This window comes from Cynocephalus volans, chromosome 9 (assembly GCF_027409185.1).
Source record: "Cynocephalus volans isolate mCynVol1 chromosome 9, mCynVol1.pri, whole genome shotgun sequence".
Classification (NCBI taxonomy): Eukaryota; Metazoa; Chordata; class Mammalia; order Dermoptera; family Cynocephalidae; genus Cynocephalus; species Cynocephalus volans.
Window position 1 is genome coordinate 57,989,591 of NC_084468.1, and position 23,385 is coordinate 58,012,975.

The 23,385-nt window shown below is 35.3% G+C and overlaps 1 protein-coding gene across 1 annotated transcript in view; it reads right to left on the reverse strand.

The window, feature by feature from the left end:
• Window positions 1-10,652, reverse strand: part of LOC134385706 (transmembrane protease serine 11D-like) — a gene marked incomplete at its 5' end in the record, with an annotated part of 33,699 nt that extends 23,047 nt beyond the window's left edge. The window contains 2 exons of the mRNA XM_063107438.1: window positions 8,309-8,427; window positions 10,526-10,652. Of these exons, the coding sequence (XP_062963508.1) occupies window positions 8,309-8,427; window positions 10,526-10,652 (246 nt within the window). The remainder of the gene's footprint in view (window positions 1-8,308; window positions 8,428-10,525) is intronic.
• Between the last annotated feature and the right edge of the window lie 12,733 nt (window positions 10,653-23,385).

Genomic DNA, 23,385 nt, shown 5'->3' on the forward strand with positions numbered 1-23,385 from the left:
TCTTGAAGTATAAAGTTGAGCTTCACAGTCAAGCAGAAGTGCTTCTGTGACTGGCACAGTTTCTGAGATGCAGGGTCGGATATATTGTGGTGTCATAGTGGAGGATGGGGTACATTGCCTTGTACTGTGAGGATGTACCCAGGTGGATGTGGACATGAAGAAGTGAAGATGGGGAATTAAGTAGCATACTGTATATTACATTAAGCCACGTTTGAAGCCAGTTCTTCTTGAGACTGAAGTTTATGCGGTCTCGATTATACTACAATATATCTTACTTTTTCGATATCCATTCTTCTAGGCTGTTTGATATTAGACCAATCAGCTGTTTGACAAAATGATAGTTTTTTTTTTCCAGAGAGGCCCTGAACTTTTTAAGAATAATGAGACTATTGGTTTTATCAAGATAATTCATGTTCTTTTTAAAAAAAATTCAAGAAATAAGTAGTAAGTATTAAGAAGAAAGTAAAAAGTCACTCTAAATTCTGTGATCTAGAATTAACAATTGCTGTTATTTGGTGAGCTATATTTCAGTTATCTATATAGAAGGATGGGTTTTAATATATTAATATGATACAAGAGGTATTTTAATAAGATAACTTAATTTTACTTGACTTTAACAAAAGTAAAAGAAACTTACATAAAGCTAAAGTTATTGCTAAATAACTTTATTGTAAATGTTTTTTGTAATTACATTTTATTCATGATTTTCCATTGCACTGGCACAGCCTGGACTGGACCAAAATGTTAATGATCCATTTTAGTTTTGATATGTTCATTATATGGAAAACGTTGAGGAAACTTAGTGAGGACTAAGATAATAAGCAACATAAGGAAAGCAAATTGATTAATTGGTTGAAATGCATGTACATGGATAAAAGGAGAGACCCATGTATAAGAGTTCATATTTCACAGAGTGAATGAAAATGTTGCTGTTGACTCTTTCATTAGAACTTATCAAATGCTTGGTAGAACGTCAGTGAGCAGATGCTTGAGGAGTATACCAATGGAATAGTGGAAAGGGCAGTTGGGAACACAGAGATAGGTGAGTTAAGAACTTTAATGAACTGTGTAATCTTTCTTCTTCTCAATTTCTCCATCTGTAAAAGAAGAGCAGTCAAAAGTGTACTAAAATAATTATCCGTACACAGTTGACCACTACAACTTACAGAGGCTATGCATTTACATTTCTTGAGCTTACATTCAATCATTTGACTTTTTCCCTCTGTCCAAAATTACTAATCTACTCAAATGAATTTACTTTCATTTGATTTTGTAAACTGTACTCTTGAAATTTTTATTACATTGGACAAAAATCAAGTACACAATGAGAAAAGAGAAAACTATTTTATATTTTCCTGTTGATTGAGAGTGACAGTACTATTTTTGTATTCTAGGATAGCTGAGAATCCTGTCTTAATAATATTCATAATCAGTAAAGACTGAAGTAAGTTAATGATTGTTTAAGTAAATTCAAACAAAGTGAATATCATTAAATTTGTTAATAGAACAGTCCACACAAAGGATAAAACATAACACGTAGAATGTTTGTTATTGTCACATATTTTTCATCTTCAGAGGAAGAAGGTCATAGCTACCTATGAATATGTCAGATAAATCACCTTCTTCAGTGCCTTATTACTTGATAGTTGTAGTTTTGTTAACATTATTCATGAGCTGAATAATAAGAGTAACGGTTTTGTGATTTTAATCACTCTCCAGTTAAAGCTTTCTTTTCTGCTTAATCAGAGGATCTGGAATGCTCAGTTTTTAAGGAAAAGATAAAATATGTGGCAATATTATCTATAAATTACTACAATGGTCTCCAAATTTTTTGATTTTGCATTCCTGTAGGTAAAACATTTCACACATGAGTAGCCAAAACATGTATATTTACTTATAAATTATATTCATGTTATAATACTGTACTACTAGTAGAGTACATTATAAAATATTTACAATATTTAAAATATTTTAGAAGGCTGAGTTATAAAACTAACACTTAGCTATTTTATTCCATGTTTTTAATAATAATATTTTCAGTGGTCCAATATAACTGGATAGAATTTATAATTTTTGAAACACTGTGATGAAATGATTCTAATTTTAATTTCAATACTTGGTTTCAAGCACTGAAAAAGTTTTCATATAATTATGTGACTCCAAATACACTGTTTATCATTGGCAGAACTTAATAAATCAGTCTCACCCATAATGCAAAGGTTTTCTTGAAATTCAACAAGTGAATTTCCATTTTCCCCAATGCCAATTGGTTATCCTTGCAAACAAAATAAAAGTTGTTGCATTTTATATACTTTTAAAGAAATATGTTCGAAATCCAACAAACTTGATAGTTAATCTCCCCCCCCAATTTTTGTATGTGCATGTCTGAGCACTTTTATAGATAACATATTTTGCATCACTTCCAATAAAATAAAAGAAAACCCAATCACCTAGAAATGGACACATTACTAAACATATTTTCAAAGTCTACTCTCTATAGCATAAGTTTTTTTCAAAAGTGATTAATTTCTCATACTTATACCTTGAAAAGACAGGTGTGTGCATGTGTGTGTATATGCATGTAGCATGTATTAAACATCTTCTAAGATGCATACCACTGACTGGTGTGGCTTTATCTGGTAATGTGGCACTAATCGAGTAGGAGAGATGTCAGTTCTGACATTATCTTACTGTTCATTTACTTGTTTGTTACTGTGCTTGCATATTAGGGTTATTTTCAAATTGCATGTTTCTAAATTTGTTTTTGTTTGCCAGGATTCCTCCCTTGTCGATTTTGGGAAGTTAAGTTTACTTTCAGAACTAGACGAAAAAAATCTTTCAATCCAATTGTAAACTGCCCGTTATTGAAATCTACTGAGAGCAGGTAAAGATGTGCTGAAGCCTAGTCAGCCCCACTGTGTCACTGTCTCTTCCCCCTCAGATCTTCACACGCACTGTGTGCACCCATCTCACATAAAACCAAACAAGGATGCCAGTGTCAATCCATTTGTTAAGCAGTAACAAAGCTAAGTTTCTTTCTTTCTCTTCTGTTTCTTAAAAATCGTTTTTTGTTTTTTTTTTTACAAGGAGAAAAATATATGCAGAGTGATGTTCGAGTATTTTCTTCCATCACTCCAGTGAATTGTTGGTCCTGCCTGGTATGAACATCCACATTTTGGAAACCATTGTGAGTTCCACCTTGACTGTAATCATGTCTTTATTTTTTGTTCCTAGGACTTAGCACAGGAACTGACAGAAAGAATGCATCATTTATTCATTCCTCCAACAAACACTTAGTAGTATGTGCTAATTTTCTTTTAGGCATTAGGCAGCAATCAGTTCTTATTAAATGGGTATAACTGAAATGAATTTTACCCCAAAGCTCTGATGTTATAAAGTGACATGATAAGATTATTAATTTCAAATTAATATTGCTTTCTCTTCCTGTGTCCTAGTTTGTTTATGGGAATGTCATTAGGTATATTTTTTAAAAAAATTGTTTGCAGACATTTGTTGCAATATCACCCCTGATAGCAAAGGAGAGTTTTAATGGTTCAGTTAATCCCAGGTATAAATGCTGATTGAAGTCTCTGTTTTATTTGGAGAGACCTATTTAATCAGAATGCACTCAGAGTTTTGATACATGTATTTTGGAAACAGGTGCTTTCATTATTTCTGAATGGCCTCATTCATTTATTCACAAATTCAAGAACAGTCTTTGAGCATCTCTTATGTTCCATCCCCTTTCTGTCAGGTATTGGAATACAATGGTGAGGGAAAAGAGAGAGTCCCTGCTACCATGGACTTATCTGTCTATACAAATGGTTTATTAAGTTATATGACTATTATGAGATGAAGTTAGGTAATATATGTGAAGGTACTTTGTAAACTATAAAGCACTATATTAGAGTTTTATTCATATAATGTCTTAAATGTTCAAAGTGCTTCTACAGAATAATACATATATAATATTAGGGAAATTGTATATCAGAATAATTTAAAGGTAAATCTTGAAATATTAAATATATTATCAAGCCACTGTACTCTAAGTAGTCTGGTAGTGGTACAGGCAAAGATTAATCGTGAAAGAGAGTAGAGTACAGAAAAATGAAAAGAAGGAATTTAGCATATAGTCAAGGTGACATGACAAATATATCAATTGCACTATTTAACACACTGTTTTGGGATCATCACCTAGTTATTTTTTGGGAAAAGTTGAATCTCTAATAAAAATTTCAGATGAATCAAAGATCAAATTATAGAAACTGAAGTAATAAAAACAGAAATAGAAAATGTGAGTGAACATTTAAAGGAATATTTGCAGTGGAGAAAGCCATTTTTAACTCGTCACAAAAGTGAAAAATCATAAAAAGGATTGAAAATTTTGGCTACATAAAAAATTAAATCTTATATTTGGCATAAAAATACTCTCCATTATAAACAAGATTGGAAGTTAAATCACTTATTAGAAAAATATGTATAACATAAATGACACAAATTTTAATATTGTAATAATCAAAGAAGTTGTTTTTCAAATTTACGTAAAAAAGAAAATGTGCTTTTATATTAAAAAAAGACAAAGTGTTCCAATAAAAAAAAGGGACAAGGTCATGAACAGGGAATTCCCAAATCAAATTATAAAAATAACGTTAGTGTATGGAGACAGATTAAATCTCACTAGTAATTAAAGAAATGCAAATCAAAATAATAGTAAGGTCTATTGGATTAACAACAATTAGATAAGACTTACAACACCTACTGTCAATGCTGTGGGGAAATAAGCATAATTATGTATATTTATATACTGCTGGTGAGAATGTAAACTGGTGCACTTCTGGAGTGCAATCTAGAAATTAAAGTAAATGCTTTAAATGCACAGACCAGAATACTGATACAAGAGTACTTCAAAAAGTTCATGGATTAAGACAAGTGAACAGACATGAAGTGAGAGGGAGGGGAGAGAGGGAGGCGGGAAGAGGAACAGGTAAAGGGTCATGAAAATCGACTACAATTTATATGGACAAGTTAAAATTTTTAAATAATGGGAAAAAAAAGTTCATGGAAAAAATAGAATTAAAAGATGAAGTGAATATTTCCATGAACTTTTGAAGTACTCTTGTACCAATAAATAGTTGAATAAATAAATACATGGGGAGAATAGTCAAGTAGAAAATTTCAGATATTCTTCAAATATTCACTCCACTCCTCTAACTCCTTACATGTGGCTGTACATGGTGACATCTTTGCAAAGATTATACAATGGAAAAGGGGAGGAGTAACTTTATAGTGTAGAAATCTGACAAATACTACCTCAGTCAGGTGATTGAGGTCAACAGTGATAAGTTGATAATATGTACCCCCTTGATGTAATGTAATGAAAATGATACTTTTTGTCTACATCAGCCACCCCCAAATTCGTAATCCCAGTTTAAACATGAGAAAAACATCTGAAAAACCCAAATTGTGGGACATTCTACAAAATACTTGATGAGTAGTCCTCAAAACTGTTAAGGTTGTCATAAACAAGGACAATTTGAGAAGCTGACACAGTCTACAAGAGCCTAAGGAGACACGACAACTAAATGTAATGTATTCTGGACGGGAGCCTGAAACAGAAAAGAATATTATGTAAAAACTACAGAAATCTAAATAAAGTGTGGAATTTAGTTATTAACAATGGATCAATATTGGTTCATTAATTGTAACAAATGTACTATCATAATGTAAGAATTTTTCTGTAAATCTAAAATATTTCTCAAAATCTTTTTGAAAAATAAAGAAAAAATAAAAAAATTCTAGAGGAAATAAAAAATGCATAGACCCTATAATCTGGTAATTTTCCTCTAGGAATATATACTAAGTATATAATCACTCAAGTGTGCAAGGATGTATGAACAAGGGTGGTCATCAGAATGTTGAATATACTAGTGAAAAACTGGAAACAATTTAAATACCTGTCAATAAAGAACTAGTTAGATAAAATATTGTACATATATATACTGTAATACTGTTTAGTTATTTTAAATGATATATTTCTAAATCCATTGATACTTAAATACTTCTATGACATATTTTTAATTTAGTTCACGTCTTTTCATATTGCTGAATATATGTTTTGCTTTATGCCATTTCTCTCCAAATTAGCCTTTTGCAATTTTACATGTGTTCTGTTATGGTTGAGCTGACCTAACATATCTGATCTGTTCTAGCAGGACTGAGTGACCGCAATAGAGCTGAGGACATCTCTGGCATCTTGCTGTAATGATGAATAGCTGGGTCCTAATTTTCCATAATGAAGCTGGATGTCTCTCAGTGCACATTGTTCTGGTTTGCTTCCTGTACTAAGCTGGGTGCACAGCTGAAACATTACAAGACATCTTTGTGTGGATGTGAGGACTTCATTATAAGAACTGTCCTCAGACTAGCTTCCTGAGGGTTTGTACCTTTAACAACTTCATCAAGAAATTCTGGAATGTCTATTGGTTTGAACACCAAATGATGGGATCTCATGGTACAAATGATATAACTAAATATTCCTGTGCATTTCTAACAGGTCAAGAAGAGAAAGTAGTGAGTAGGACAGGAGGTTTGCATTGGTGAGCCCAAGACGAAGTTTTAACTGCATTTCCACATTTTCTAGAATGTTCTCGAATTCAGGGTTTTAATCCCTTGGCTTTTTCTGGACCACTGTAATTAGCTTCTAACTAGTCTTACTGTGCATGGACTCATCTCTTTCTAATTTAATTTATACACCTCTGAACATGAATCTGTCAGAGCCTGTTTCCATCATGTTACCTCTAGCTTCAGACTTTGCCTACAAAATAAAATCCAAACTTGTTAGCTAAGCACCTTCTCACATCTATGCTCTGGCTCATGTTTTAGCCATTGTGTGCCCTACAAATTTTCACAGGCAACCTGAAGTCATCTTTTACAAGAAGCAGTGTCTGGTTTCCATGGTTGGATATGATTAATCCCCCTTTCATATCTCCTCACTACAAACTCATACCACATACCCACTATGTATTTTGTATTATAAGTATTTGTAGACTTGTTTAATCTTCCATGTTAGCCTAAGCTCCAGGAGGGAAGGATCCATATCTACTCCTTTTCTGTAAGTACCCAACATTTTGCAGGTTGATGTTTAATAAGTGTTTATTGAAATAATAGGAGGCTCCTTCTTCTGACATAATAAACTTATATTCCCCAGTGTTAACTCTCACTCTGCCTCCTGGCCTAGATTCTCTTCCTAAATCTGTCTAATTCAGCTATTCATTGTGATTTGATTAAACATTTGATAATGGAATTTTGCTCTATTCCATGCCCACAAGTAGTCTTCTCATAACTTAGTTCCAATAATGCTTGCCTATAGGAAAACAAGGTGTCATGATGATTCAGCCCCCAGTCATGGTAGTTCTCATTATAGTTTAACTCAGTGGATCTCAAAGTGTGGTCCCTGAACTATTAGCATGAACATCACTTGGGAATGTGTTAGAAATGAAAGTTCTTGGGCTGACCCAGACCTATTGGATAAGAAACTCTGATGTTGGGGCCCAGAAATCTGTGTCTTAACAAGGCTGTCAGGTGATTCTTTTACATGCTAAAGTTTTAGGACTATTGGATTAATTTATATTCATAGGACTCTTTTAAAAAAGGTAAGGGTGAGTGAGCAACTCTGAGTCGGGAGAGCAAGTCTGACTCTGCAAGGCTGGAGGTCAGACCCTGGGAGTCTGTGATGATGTGATAACACTGATGTTTCCACTCATGAGGTTTCCTGGCAGGCAGCCAGTGGGCCTCTTCTAGTGAGAGCCCAAGCTTGCTTTGAACATTTCCGTTCAAATGTCTATACTTCTCATTGAACCAAAGCGTGATGTTGTCTAAGCCGTGTTATTACTGACTTGGTAAACATGTCTTTTATCACCTAATGCCTTGTAAGTTTAGTTGGATATGGAAAGAAGAAAGAGGACAAAATGAAAAGGATTTTAAAAAAGCAACCTCAATGCTTAATTTATACAAATAGTAGACTTCTAGTCTTTGAAGTCATAATCAAATAAAATGTATATTTACTCACGGTCGTTCTAACACTACTCACTCACGACTTAAGAAAATGTGAAGAACCAGTATACAAGTAAACTCACTTGGAAAAAGCACAGAGAAATACATCTTTCACTGCTTAAGGGAGGAAAATATATGTAGAGCATCTACCAATTGAAAATATATCACAAAACATTAGGTTTTATTATTGTATTCTTTTTACAATGAAATAAAGAATAAAAACAAATATTAACTTACCAAACAAATATTAACTTACCATAGATTCGATTTTTTCACTCAAATTTCTGCATTCTTGTGTACCTGGTGACTCTAACTGCTTACTATAGTTAACATTCAGGATTTGAAAGCTGCTACGGTAAAAGTAAGCTTTTTGATCTGGAAAAGAAGGGAAGGGCAGACTCACTCTCACTTCACTAAGTAGTTGACTGTTTAGTTTTTTCATGATTATGGGAGGCTATGTTAAACAATTTTTAAAAATTTGCTTTCCTTAAAAGAGAGAAAAGAAAACTTTATACTCAATATAAATGTAAATATAATGAAATTATTAATTTTCTTTTAGTTTTTGAAAAGATTGGCAAAACCAGAACTGTCAAAGAGGTATGAAAATCAGGGTAGGATTATTATTTGAGAAATTAAAAATTGTTCATAAGTACTAAAATTTTCATTCTTACTATATTTTAGGGAGATTTGTGGTTTATTCATTCAATTCGAGAAATATTAATGAATGTCTATAATACACTACTATTATCATTAAGAAACAACCCAAAGTAATCTGAATAGTTTTAAAAATTATTTCAAATAATATTTTATAGAGGAATTAGTGATTTGACATTAGTCTTTCTGGAATAAGCTAGAAGATAAGTCTTCTGACAAGATATCTAATCTGGTTGTCCAATGTGAATTATTTTCATCAAAAGTGGTCTTCCAGAAGACATATTCTGTGTGAAGGAGACAAAAATTTCTAAAACATACCTGTACACAGAATCATTATGAACACGAACATAACCTAATAGAATCTATCTCAGGAAAAATCCCTGCTTTCTTTTTTGATCATTCATATATGTAACTTCTGCAAAGAAATGGGGAAAGGGTGGTCCTCTGCAGTAAAGGGGCAAATTATTTGGGGGCCGTAGTGATGATTGTGACAAAGTTTGAAGAGGACTTACCTAGATGTCTCCTTTTTGTGTTTGTGTGAAAATTCATTAATTTGATCTGAAGCTCAATGTCTTTTTTCCTACCTCTGTAGTTCATCTTAGGGATGGTTGACTCCAGGTGATTTGATAGCAAAATGCAATCAAAAACAAAATGCAGCCACAACCTTTACATTTGGTTGGATGAAATGATTATTCCTCTTTACTGTTTTTCTTTTTTTTTTTTGTCGTTTTTTCGTGACCGGCACTCAGCCAGTGAGTGCACCGGTCATTCCTATATAGGATCCGAACCCGCGGCGGGAGCGTCGCTGCGCTCCCAGCGCAGCACTCTACTGAGTGCACCACGGGCTCGGCCCTCTTTACTGTTTTTCTAATGTTGGTAGTATTATTGCACAATTAAGTGTATTTCAGCCTTTGCACAGCCTTTGCACATTTTTGTTCTTTTACAATAGGACATACTATAAATTATCTTCTCTCTTTCCTTTTCTCTCCACACTCACACACACCACATACCCACTCGCACAACCCTACACAAGATTGAAATGATTCAAAAGAATTATATCTGAAATAAGAATAACATCAAAGTGTATTTTAAGTGAAAAAAACAGATTATAATGTATGATATTAAATATTTGACATATTTTACACATCTACATGAAAATATCTGGAAGAATGTTCACTGAGATTTTAAGGAAATTTATTTATGAATGAACAGGGTATGTATATTCTTTATGTTATTTTTTCTCATTCATGTTTTCTAATTTTTTGGGTGACATAATCATAAGGTATTAAGCAGATAAGAGAAACAAACAATAAAATAACATAATCTTTTTAAAAGTTTGGCTTTACCTTTTACTAGTTCTCAAATGCAAGTTTATCTCCTGATCTTCATAACTGTTCTGATTGTAAGATTGTGTTTTTGGGAGAAAGAACATGTATTAATAAAAACTTAGGTACATCCAAATTTTGGATGTTGAAACTTGAAGTTCTTTGCACTATTTCTTTTTTATGATTTTATCAGGTTATTAGATAAAGAAGGAAATCAAGGTATTAATGAAAAACGAGATTGGCAGATTTTAGCATCAGAAAAGAATCAAGAGATTTAAGTATGTTTGGTGTACTAAAAATGGCCAAAAAAAGAAAAAATACTGATTGAGAGAAATATAAATAAGAATGCATATTTAGGGAAGAATTTTAAGTAAGTCATATAATCATATTAGATTAAAAAATAAAGGTAGCAATAAAAGAGAGAATACCAAATTTTTAATCTGTAAGTATATTTAGTTATTTAGTCTGCAAAGTAATAATCTTCTGGTACTTACCAAAAGCCAAAAAGTAAACAAGTAGACCTATGATCACCGCCAGGATCACCACCCCTATGATGACAATGAAGCCTACTACCCATGGATTCAGGAATCTTGAAGTTGTTGACACCCTTGCTGGCCTTAGAACAAGAGAAAAAGATCAAAGAAGATCACTCATTTCACTCAGAGAAACCATCGTTTCAGAGTTCATGATCGCCTTCTTTCTTTCTCAGTCTATTAGCTTGCACATGGCTCTGTTTATAAGGAATATGGTCCTAGAAATGAACCTGGACTGAAAAAGTCTCTCTTTAGTCTTTTTTTTTCTTTCAAGGTTTTTTCAGTACAAAGCCATTGACATTTAAGTAGATGGAGAATAAGGAAATCTGACCTACGTCTTGGAATTGCTTTCCCTTCTTCTGCCAATTGATAAACGTTTCAAGAATAACGACAAATTGTGTTCTGTTTCACCGCACCACCTTCCAAGATCCTACACTGGACACTACTGTAGTAATCTCCCTTACTTGGGCACCTTCCCCGGGGATGCACTGAAGAGAGGTCATTTTGGGTGGGTAGAAGAGCGGAGGAGGGTAAAGAAGCAGGGATGGGGTTAGGAGGGAGTCAGAGCAGTATTTTCCATATTCTTAAATATTCTCCATATTATTAAATACAGGGATGTGGGCAGAGGCAGAGAGCTGGGAACCAGGAGAGTAGCAAGCACCTGAAATGAATTAGAACTCCAACAGATTAGGATTTATGTGATTTATCATTCCCCCTGCACCCCCATGAATTTGTCAGCTGCAGTGTTAAGCCAATAGATTTGTATTAAAACAATATCTGTATTATATTAGGCGTACAGCCCAGGAACTATCTTAGTCACTGCCTCCCTCACTCCACCAGACACACGTTTACACACACTCACCCTGGGGGTCACCAGAGGAGCTGAGTGTGAATTCCAGTTGTACCCCTTGTTTACCTAGAGATCATATTGTCATTTATCTTAGAGTTTCTTTATCTGAAAATTGGGAATAACAGTACATACCTCACAAGTCTGTTTTAAAGATTGAATGAGGTTATGTTAGGCTTTATAAAGGTTTATATTTCTAGTTCCTTGGGCTATTCACAAGCTGTGGGCAGCTTGAGAATAAAGACAATTTTCGTGCTTATGTTTCTGACACCTTATAGAATGCCTGGTGTATATAGGTGTTTTATAAACATTTATGATATTTGTAAATATTTGTTGCGTGTATTAACTCTTGGACATGTTTCAGATTTAAAAGTCTTAATAGGGCTGAGAGGCAGCTACATTTAGCCAGATTCTAGTCTGGCTTTCATTTTTTTTTCTATTTTGTTTTTGCCAACATTCTGGTATAAATGAGAAGAAAATGTCTGAGGGTCAGTGGTTCCCAGACATTTAGATTTCACAGCAGGGTTGCCTGGTGTTTGGATTCTACCCAACACACAGACCTATAAAAGGGCATCTCCTGGTATTTTGCAGGGTACCACCTTCACATTGTCTGCTGTGGCTCTGGGACCAGTAACATTTCAGGAGGTTGTTGGAGTTGGATATAGATTTGCCAACTTTCAATTTTTGTTGAATAAACACACTGTAAATTACAAAAATTAACCCTATTCAAGCATGATAACTTAATAAAAAGACATTTGGGTACATGAAATAGAAAAAAGATAACCTCAGAATAATAAAAAAGATAAATAATACAGCTTTAACTGTATGGTGTCTTTTTACTACGTTAGTCTTATTTGTTCATTTTGCTACACTAGTGAAAACTGACTTTCACTGACACTGGTCCCGCATCCAGCATTTGAGATCCACTACTGCAGTAATTTTGAGTTAGAGGAAACTGGCGCTTTTACTTTTGTTAACTTTTTGAGCCTCAGTTTACTCATTTGTTATCTCATGGTGTTCTTGTGCCAGTTAAATGTGATCACAAACACAGTGTTTCGCAATTGTGATTTTGGTAAATATCAGTGGATGCTGAGTAGTGGAAGAGTCAAAATCAGACAGAATTGAAGGCAAAGGTAAACCCAAAAGGCTAAATAAGTCTGCGATTGGTGAATTCTCCCTGCAACAATTAAGGATTAACTGTATTTTCAGAAATGAACTAATGTGTCAAGATCTATATAACTGTGAAGCTGGAAGCACTGAAAAACAAGGATTAAGTTGGCGGCCAAAAACTCCCCAAAACAAAAACCAAAGGCCGGAGACAACGTATGCTTTACCTTGGATGAGCTTCCCTTGGGAATGACTTTAGATCCAACTTTGCTTTCAGTTCACGGAAAACATCTTAACTCAATGACTGAAAAGCACCATGAGACTTATGACTCAATAAACAAAGGGTGTGGAGCCCAAATTACCTTAATCTCACAAGCCATAATTAATTACATAAGAATGGTTTGTTACGCCCTATAGAAACAGCTGAAGAAATATCTGCTCTCTTGTCAGTGCAATTTGCTGATTATAAAGCTTATGCTAACATGAACTAAACTGTCCACAATATTTACTTTGTAAACTATTACAGAAAACATGTTTGCAAAGACTTTTTGAATTTTGGCCCATTATTCAATGGAAATCTGTGCAAGAAAATATTTTATTTTAAAGCAAGGTCCTGATCAGTGAGATTTTTAGTGTTTGCATTTAAACAACAAAACAAGTATTCAGTTGTGACATGTTTAAGCAGCTTCCCTCTCTCTTTTATTGACTTAGAAAAATTTCATAAATATTGGAAAACTTATCTTTCTACACTTGTATTGTGAAAGCCTATGTGTCAGGCATTGTTCATGTTTGAGAGTAAGTCGTTTGGTCATAAAAGCAAGGCTATCATGAATGGGATTAATACTCTTATGAAAGAGACCCCAGAGAGATCCCTCACCCTATTTCTGTGTGAGGTTACAGTAAGAAGATGACCGTTTACGAAACAGAGAGCCAGCCCTCACCAGACACTGAATCTGCTGGTACTTTGATCTTGGACTTTCCAGCTTCCAGAACTGTGAAAAATAAATTTCTGTTGTTTGTAAGCCACCTAGTCTATGCTGTTCTGTTACAGCAGCTTAAACAGACTAAGACCCAGCTGTAATGGTGGGAGAAGGGGAGGTAGAAATGAGTACGATAAATAAATAAAATAAGGGAAACAGCAGGGAGGTGGGAAAAGTAGTGTGTATGGGGTGCAAAAATCTTGATAGAGTGTCCAGAAAAGACCTTGCCGAGGTGGTGACATTTGAGTAAAGACCAGAAGGAGGTGAGTGAGCCAGCTATGAAGACACCAGGAGAAGAATGTTCTAGGTAGAGGGAACAGTGGTTGAAGTGCCTGAGTCAGGATCTCACATTACACACTCTGCATTCTTGTTTTGAATGTTGACAAAATAAAAAAATAGATCAGAGAATAATCTCTACTATCTATTAAATGCTTACCATGTACCTGGCACTGTGCTGAGCTTTTCTACATCATCTCATGTAATCCTAGTAAAAACCCTAGTTTACAGATGAAGAAACAGAGGCTTAGAGATTAAGTTACTCAGCTAGTAAGTGACAGAGCTGGAATATGAATCCAGGCCTTTCAAGTTCAAATTGCAAATGTTTACATCAGACAGGAGATTTTCTGCTAGTTACCATGTTACTATTAATTTCTATCATACTTACTACCTTATTGTTGATATTAAAAAGTGGAATGTTCAAAAATATTTTTACGGACTTTGTATTACAGGATATACAAACACATATATTGTTTGTTTGTTTATATATGTGTGTGTTTTATATTGTGTTGGAGTTATGAAGAATATGAGAAATAATTTTAAAGTAAAGGCACTTACTCTATTTTAGTCAGTCTCATTAACTCTAGGCAGGCAGTAGACTATCCGATTCAATGTTTTAATTTTTTTTTTTTTAAGTCGAACATTTCTTTCAGACAAAGTCTTGCTTGGAAGGCCAATAATGTAAAACAGATGAAAATAAAGTAGCTTCCCTGTTTGAAACTGGGGTGGGAAAAAGGGATCCCTGTCTTCTATTTTTAGCAAATTAATGATCTAGGAGAACCCTTTTATTTATTAAAAAATTTTTTTTTCTTCTTGATAAACTTAGGTACACTGTAAAAGGAAAGAGAGACACAGAATATTATTCGGGATTGCACAACCTGATGGCAGAGTTTAAGTCAATCCCATAGTCTTGACTTCTCGAATACATTTGTTCTGTTAAACCGTGCTGTATTCTGAAAACTCTGGGTTCATATGGAAGAATCCTGTTCTTGAATCACAAATCCAAAGCACTGTGAGTGTGTATCTTTGGAATGCACTACATGATTTTCTTTTAATTCAATGACTTATTTTCCCATTTATTTTTATCTTGGGTAACATTGAAATAAGTTTATATTCCTTGAGGATGTAAGTCACTTTGTACTCCTTGAGGATACAGAGGCTAAGCAAGTGGTGAGGGACCTGAGCCAGCCTATCAAATGTTTTTGTGAGAATTAGGAAAGGGCATCTCCTTTAGGGGACAGAGAATTATAAAAGTATGCTTCTGGGATGCATGCAGTTCCCCACTGGGGCAGACAGCTCTGCAGGGAGCATAGGCTCCATCTCAGGTCCCAGTCTTCCCCTGCGCCACATATTTTTGTGCATCACACAAACTGTACATCTGTAGATAGCAGCCCTTAAATGATGTGTTGAGTTTTGGAATCTGCTACTTATATGGAAAGCCAACATAGGATTAAAATTCTTCTTATAGAGATTGCAAATTGACATGGACATGCGATTAATAGGTATGACTGTATGTGTGCATGTACGTATGTATGCATGTACATATGCGTGCAGTAGTTGAAGCAAGGGGAGTTGATGATGGTGCATGAGAACCTGCTGCCAATGAGCCTAAGAGTGTGAACTCAATTGCTTCATGGACTAGTTAAGTTTTATCTTTCCTAGGACTTAGGCTACATCTTGGAGCTCAAGTTCTTTTAAACAGACCTAGGTCACAGAGTGAACCCCATGAAGGGATGTGGCCACAATAGAAAAAATCCATCTTTTCTGCTAGGAGAAAAAGAAACGTCTTCCCTATTGATGCTCTACCCATACTTGGTCTAATTAGTTCCAAGCTTGAAGAAATTATTCTCATACACTGGAAGTTCTTGGGTGTCCTTCTCCAGTGTATTATTATTAGTAGCATATTATTGAAACATATTTCAAGAAGATTTACAGCAATTACTACCTGACTTAAAGAAACATATTTTTACTGGATTATAGTGCTTGAGGATATGTTTTAGGCTGCATTAAACAATTATTAGAAAAGGAAAAGATTGCAGATTATGCTTTTCCACAGCATAAATAAATCTTAATTATTTGAACCCTGCCAAGTTGAAAAATAGTTCCAGTTTTGTAATATACTCTTTTGCTTAATGTTCCTGCAGTAAGTAAGACATTATTTTTTTTCTCATTAAAACACGATCAATTCTTGTTTTTGAGATTTCCTTTGTTCTAATATCAGTCATGTCTTTGAAATGGAGAACCGGAGATACAAAAGATTCCTTAATTGACTTTAAACTTCCGAGCACAGTGTTTATTTTTTATTTTTATTTTTATTTTCTAGGGCAGTTAATGAATATTTATTTAGAGGTATTTCCAGAAGTTTCCTTAAAGCCACAGAACTCCTTTCAGCCGATCATTTTATCTCTTCATCCCTTCTGGATTCTGCACACAGTCTTGTGCTCTCATGATGCCCTAGTTATGCCACCTTGAATTAATTAAGGACAGCCAGCAGTGTAAAGGATATGTGTCACAATATTTTAGAATTGGAAGGAGAGAGGCTTCTTAGAATGGCAAATAGGTCACCTAACATTTTCTGACTAAAACAGAGACTCTCTTCTACAGAGAGTGTCTCCTTAAATTCTTGGCAAAGCAACTTTCTCTGAGCTGCTGGGGAGATGACAGCATGGGGCAGCGTCCAGATGCCCCATGAATCTCCATTTCTCCACACAGTCCTCTGTAAATGTGCCCATCTTTACCTCTCCTCATTCTCCATCTCACTCTGCTCATTCACCAACCTCACTGGTGTCATTTCAGTTCCATAAGGGTGCAAAGGTCTTCTGCACCTCAGAGTCTTTTCACATGCTGTTCCCTCTGCCTGGTGCACCCCTCCCTGACTCCTTTCCCTTTGGGTCTGATGTCACCTCCCCTGAGGGCATTCTCCAGCTGTTTTACTAAAGCAGATCTCTCTCTCTCTCTCTGTCTCTCTCTCATCATTCTTGTTCACAGCCCCTTGTGCTTTCTTTTAGGGCACCCATCACAACCTGCGTGCTTCTTGGCTCTCTCTGACTCCTCGATGGAATCACAGCAGCCCGAGAGCATAGCTGTGTCTGTCTCGCTGTGTGAGCGCAGTGTTGAATTCTTGCATTGTAAGGAACTTCTAAGGGGATGTGGAAAGAGAACTAGACTAGAGTTAGGATATGTGGATTCAAGTACTCTCTCCGTCAAATATAAGCTATGAGATCTTACATAAGTCATAACTACTCCAAGCTCCAGATTTTTATTTTTAAAATGGGCGAAACAATACCCTCCCCATCCAAAAATAATTCTAAAAAACAGTGTATATGATAATGATTTGTAAGTTCACCATAATTTAAAGCATTATTATAGGGGCAACTGAAGTATAATAATAGGATCTCTAGAAGTGAAGATTGTTATTCCAGTAACTGTTGAGTGATTTTAGATGAGTCATTTTACCATGGTGGAGTCTCACTTCCCCAAGACGGTGACAGCAACACCCACTGCACAGGATTATTTGTGAGAATTAAAGCAGGTAACATGCATGCTATATAAACTATAAAAGGCTAAAGAAGCGACAAAGATTCTTCACTTGGTCAAATGTTAACCAAGCTTCTAAATCTTCTGCTAGGCCCATCTGTGTACTTTCTTCCAAAATCCAGCTTTAGGAAAGAACCCTACTAAGTCAGTTTGGCAAGACCCTCCATCCTTGATATCTGATCATCCTCAATATCTGATCAGGTTCCTCATCCTTGATCATCCCCCAGGTGATGTCTGATCGCCCTGGCCTGTCTTCACCAAGAGTCCTGTTAGGTTGGGTTAGCCAGAATCTCCTTCACCCCTGATGTTTTCTCTTAGTAATTTCCCATCTACTGATCCTCACACTGCTCCTTGACTATAAATTCCCATTCTCATTGCAGAGACTAATTTATTAATCCATCAATGAAATAGGAGGGCCTAGGTCCATGTAGGTCTGTGGGAGTGAAAAGGGAAGGGTTGACGGAAACATCCAGGATGGAAAATTAGTACCATTATCTGGTAGAGGATGCAGTGCTGGGGCAATAGCAACAGTTCAAGATGAGAATTTAGGGACTGAGTGTGAATGACTGGGGATTTGTTATATTAGTCACATGAAGTAGACAATTTGATTCTTTGGTGATGTTTTAATAATATTTAATTTTAGTAACTGGTAGTATTTTTGTGTTAATTCCTAGCAGTCAGATGGAAAGGTGGCTCTAGGCTGAGCAAAAATCTTGGGACAGAAGGTATCCTTTTTGAAGTCATTATCTTAGAGGTAGTATTTAAAGCTTTGAAAAAGAGTGTGTGAAACCAACTCATTTCACTACCTTTGGCTTAAAAAATATAGACTTACAATGTAAATCTCTTAGTATATATGCAGACACACATGAATTTGATTTCACAAAGAATTTCCCATTATCATAGCCTTAGGTATCTAGTAATAAGTAGACTACTTGGCAATTATGATTGCATATATATACTCATATAAATATATAATAAATATATCAATTTTTATACTTTACATAAAATTTAGGCAGCCATCAAGTAATATTTACAAGCATATGATTTCACCATTATCCTCAGTGAAATTATTTTGCATATGAGATGAAAAATGCATTGATCCATGACCCAAGGAAAATGAAACTTTACTGTAGTTTACAAATAGAAAAGAAAGAAATATGAAATTTAGTCTGTACTTTTATTAACCTCTGCTAATTCTTAAAGAGACATTGGTAGTCAAATGAATGAAAACAACAAATAATTACTCATGCTTGGTGCTGGGTGTGTAGTTATTTAAAGACTTGATAGCGAGACCACACCTATTGTATTAAACCATCAATCAATAGTTGGTTATTTCAGGTACTTAGGGCATGGTATAATGAGACCATGGTTAAAGGTTTAATTTTAGACAGACTTTCCCCACCAATAGGCTGAGCCCTTATTATTACTGGCTATTTTGCAAATGTGTGCTCCTTTTGTAGCAACTTTCCCTTCCTTGGCAAAAAAAAAAAAAAAAAAAGAAGAAGAAGAAGAAGAAAATATCTAATTAAATAAGATGGTCTTGGCACAAGCTACACATCTCTGGCACTACATTGATCACGCACTAAGGACTTCATGCTGAATATCACATGCTTTTCATGTGTGTGGCAACATTGTTTTTGCATATTTTAACATTTCTAGGATATTCAAGATAAAATTGCTATAGCAGAAATGTTTATCAGACATTCAGGATAACCCTTGGTATTTATTTCGTGGTATTTTGCCTCAACTTCTTGGTGCTGCATGGAGACAGTACTTCCAGGTATTTGTAATGTGTTTGATATTTCCTCATGTCTCTGACTTTCTCTTCTACTTCACTCCACCTCTATATTCTGCTCCAGACATCCTCGTTTCCCTGCTGTACCTGAAGCACAACAGGTATTCTCCACCTCTAGGACTTTGTGTTTACTGTTCCTTCTGCCTGGAAAACTCTTATCCCAGGTTTCCACAGGCTCACTCTCACCTCCTTGAAGTTTTTGCTCACTCTCACCTCCTTGAAGTTTTTGCTCTCTCTCACCTCCTTGAAGTTTTTGCTTAGTTCACATCTTCTCAGTGAGAATTTCCTAACTACCCTATTTAAAATTGCACCTCTTTCCCCTGCTTTATAATAATAATAATTATTATTATTTGCTTTATTATTTTGCAGAATGCTGATAGCCTTCTAATATAGCATACAGTTTACTTATTTTATTTGTTGTCTGTCTCCCTCCTCCAGTTTAGAAGCTTCACGAGGATGAAGATTTTTATTTTCCTTCCTATTTTCATATGAAGAAAATAATACTCATAGATAATACCTACTAACTACTAACTCATGGATAATACCTTTATTTTAGAAGACAGTGGTTCTGGGCTGTCTGATTAGCTCAGTTGGTGAGAGTGTGGTGTTGTAACACCGAGGTCAAGGGTTCAGATCCCCATACTGGCCAGCCGCCAAAAAAAAAAAAAAAAAATGGTTACAGAAGACAGTGGTTCCATTATTCTGGTTTCTCTATTTAATGCATTCAAGAACTGTTCCTAGAGAGGCGTTGGCTAGGAGCAGGAATGGATTCTGTATTGAAAAGATTATAAAGAAATGTGGCATATGCCAAAGACAAGAGTCTTTATTTGTGAGTCAGACTGATTCCATAGTCTTTTCAGGGGAAGTACTTCTTGACTGTGGAAGACTTATTCACAAAAAAACTCAAAGTACTTTCTTCTCAAATTGGAGCCCTGATACAGCTCTGCACCCATTATTTGTAACCCAAGAATTTCTAGGTCCTTGTTCTGATCCTCATTCGATATTTACCTTATTTTAGACTAAGGAAGGAGGTGGTATATCTGTGTTGTCACACTCCTGCCTCACCTTCCTCAAGCAAATGGCCTGGCTAGGAAGATGGTGTAGATTGGTGAGGAGGGTTTGAAGAATGCTGTTGGACACAGGTCAGTAAAGCTTGCCAGGCTTCCCTTCACTCAGCGGATACCCTCATATTCAATGATAGAGTCAGCCTTGAGTAATTATTAATGGATGATGTCTGAAGACTACTTGGCATATCTGTGAAGAGTCAATTAACTTGAAGGCATATTCTGATTACTTCTCTACTACATTTAATATACACTTGCTTTTATAAGGAAAGTCATCTTTCTTTTTCTTTTCTAATGTCTAAACATCCTGATTTTCTTTTTAAAAAATTTTTTATTGTTATGAATATTAATGAGATACAAATTACCGGAAATTGCTTTTATATGCCGTGTCCCCACCCAATTGTCCCCCAACCACCCTCCCCCTGCCCCTCTCCCCCCACTCCTCATTGTAGCTCTAGGAATGTTCCCTCCCTCTGTAAGACCACCGCACTTCTGTGGTCTTTCTTTCCTTCCTTCTTTTCTCTCTTAGCTCCCACATATGAGTGAGCACATGTGGTATTTATCCCTCTGTGTTTTGCTTATTTCACTCAACGTAAGTTTCTCAAGGTTCATCTGTGTTGTTGCAAATGGGAGTATTTCATTCTTTTTTATGGCAGAATAGTATTCCATGGTGTGTGTATATATATATATATATATATATATATACACACACCACACTAGGAAAGTCATCTTTGCTGGCACTGCACAACTGCCCAAAGTATTGGTTCTTCCTTCCATAACTGAGATTATGGAGCCTTTTCTGTGTGCAAATGGGCACCGTGGCATTATGGTAGAAGGTAGTAACATCTATACAGATGAGCTTATCTAGGTGATTTGAAAACAAAAGAACAAATGGAAATATTTCTTCTGCAACTTTGTGGTGCTAATATTTAAGTATATTTCTGTAGGAGTCATCAGACTTGCAAGTGATAGGAGCAATAGTTTATTTACTCTACTGTTGTTGAAGAACATGTGTCTAGTGTTTCAATTACAACTGTAACAGAGAAAGCCTGACACAGGTTACCTGTCTCCTTGCTGATTAATAATGTTAGTTAGGGAGAGCCTAACACGTACTCTAGAGGACACTGCTGTTCAATGTTAGCATTTCTTCTAAGTTCTAGAAAATGTAGCCATTTACAGAGCCTTGGAGCCCATACCAGTTTCAAAGCAAGAAATGACTATTTAATTGAAGCCTTGTTTCCTTACCTATTTCCCCCAAAACAGACAAACTAGCATTTCTTTCTTTCTGGATTTAATTTTCAAATAGGTAGGTTTTCTTCCTTCTTTCCCTTCCATTTCCTTCCCTTTATACTGTCTCTTCATTTCCTCTTCTTTTTTCTTTATTTTTAACTAAAGATGTTCTTTAACCTTTACTGGCACCAACATTATTTTGTCAGCTATCTGCAAGTTACAAAGAAATACTCATAACAGTATAAATATATGATATTTTACTGTCAAAATGCTCTTTGAGAAATGAGTACATGAGTATCTTGAGTACTTGAGTACACTTTGGAATGATGAAAATATTCTGAGATTGGATATTGATGATGATCGCCCAGCTCTGTAAATATGCTGGAAATCATTGAATTGTGCACCTTAAACACTGTTAAAAAAACTAAATTTATCATTTAAAGATTGCTAACTTACTGTAATAACAAAACTACCAAGCTTTTTGTGAGTAATTGTCAATGGAGGTAGGCTTGAACCTCCCCCAAACAGAAAAAGACTCAACAGCTCATTCAGTTCAGGTTTCAATGACATTTCCAAGGCAGCAGTTCTTAGTGAGATATTGGAATACAGAGGTGTGTTACTACTAATGGCAAGCAATTTGTTACACATAACTATTATGCATCAGAAGTTTGAGATGATTTACTTCTTAAACAACTTAAAGCACTTAATTCTAGATAACATTTCTCCCACTCACTTGCATTTTCTTATATTCTGGGTAGAGTTACAAACGGAATTGGGAATTGCTTAAAAACCTGGTGAGACCCATCGAGGTGTGCCAAACATATTTCTATCACTAGTCATGTGTCAAAGCGGAAAAACGGCTGAGAAGTCCTAAGAAAAACTCATGTTTAAACTCAAGCTGCCAAATGACAAAAAGCCAATTGTTCTTTACACATTTCTCAATAATTCTTCTATTTCTTCCTTCCCTACTGCAGCCCGAACTTATGAGACAGCAGTGTTTCCTAAATATGTCTAAGCACAGAAACATTTGTTTCTGAAATAATTAGCATTTTGAGGAGCACAGCATTCCCAGAACTCAGGAAAATGCTGCTCTCTGAGTTCTAACTTGCCCAAGGCGTTGAGTGTTTCTGCAGGAGAGGAAAGGGAAATCTATTGCACACCCAGCTTAGAGGGCGTGCTTATTCATAGTAAAATACACAAGGGAGCTTCTTGCTGCACCCCACTCTCTCCATTTTAGACACTCAGATTATCTTGTAGCTGTGTATAGCAGTGGTTTAGTCCAGTACTTAAATTTTAACACACACACACACACACACACACACACACACACACACACACACACACACACACACACACACACACATGAATTGCCTATTAAGATGTAAATTTTTTTAAATGAGAGAATCTGGGGTTGAGCCCAAGTTTCTGCATTTCCAACAAGCTCCCAAGTGAGGTCAATGCTATTGGTCCAAGAACTATATTTTGTGCAGCAAATTGTTTTGGATACAATCAGATTAGTTTAGAGATAAAATGGTTTGATTTTATTGAAGGCATAGTTCCTTCTCTGTTTCCTAAAGTCCAAGTACATAAACAATCCTCTTCTGCTATAGGATCATCATGAAATGCTCAAAACCTTAACTTATCACTTTGTCAAAATATACTGATTATAATATAGAGCTAAATACATGTTCACTTTCTACAGAAAATAAGTGGATGAAGAATTTAGGGGCCTCTATACCCAGCTCAATGTGAACTAATTTGTATTGCTAGATGGAAAGCATCAGGATAGTCCCCACCTATCAATTATCTCTAACAAAGTTTTTCCCAAAGAGGTGAAGAATTTGGTATATCACACTCTGCAGGAGCACATGGCAGTGTTTTTGCTCCAAATGTGTGCATCCTCCATTGTTTTGTTTGATTGTTATTTATAGACCTAAACTAAAAGATTCTAACAATTGCAAGGAGACAAACCTGCTAAATATCCA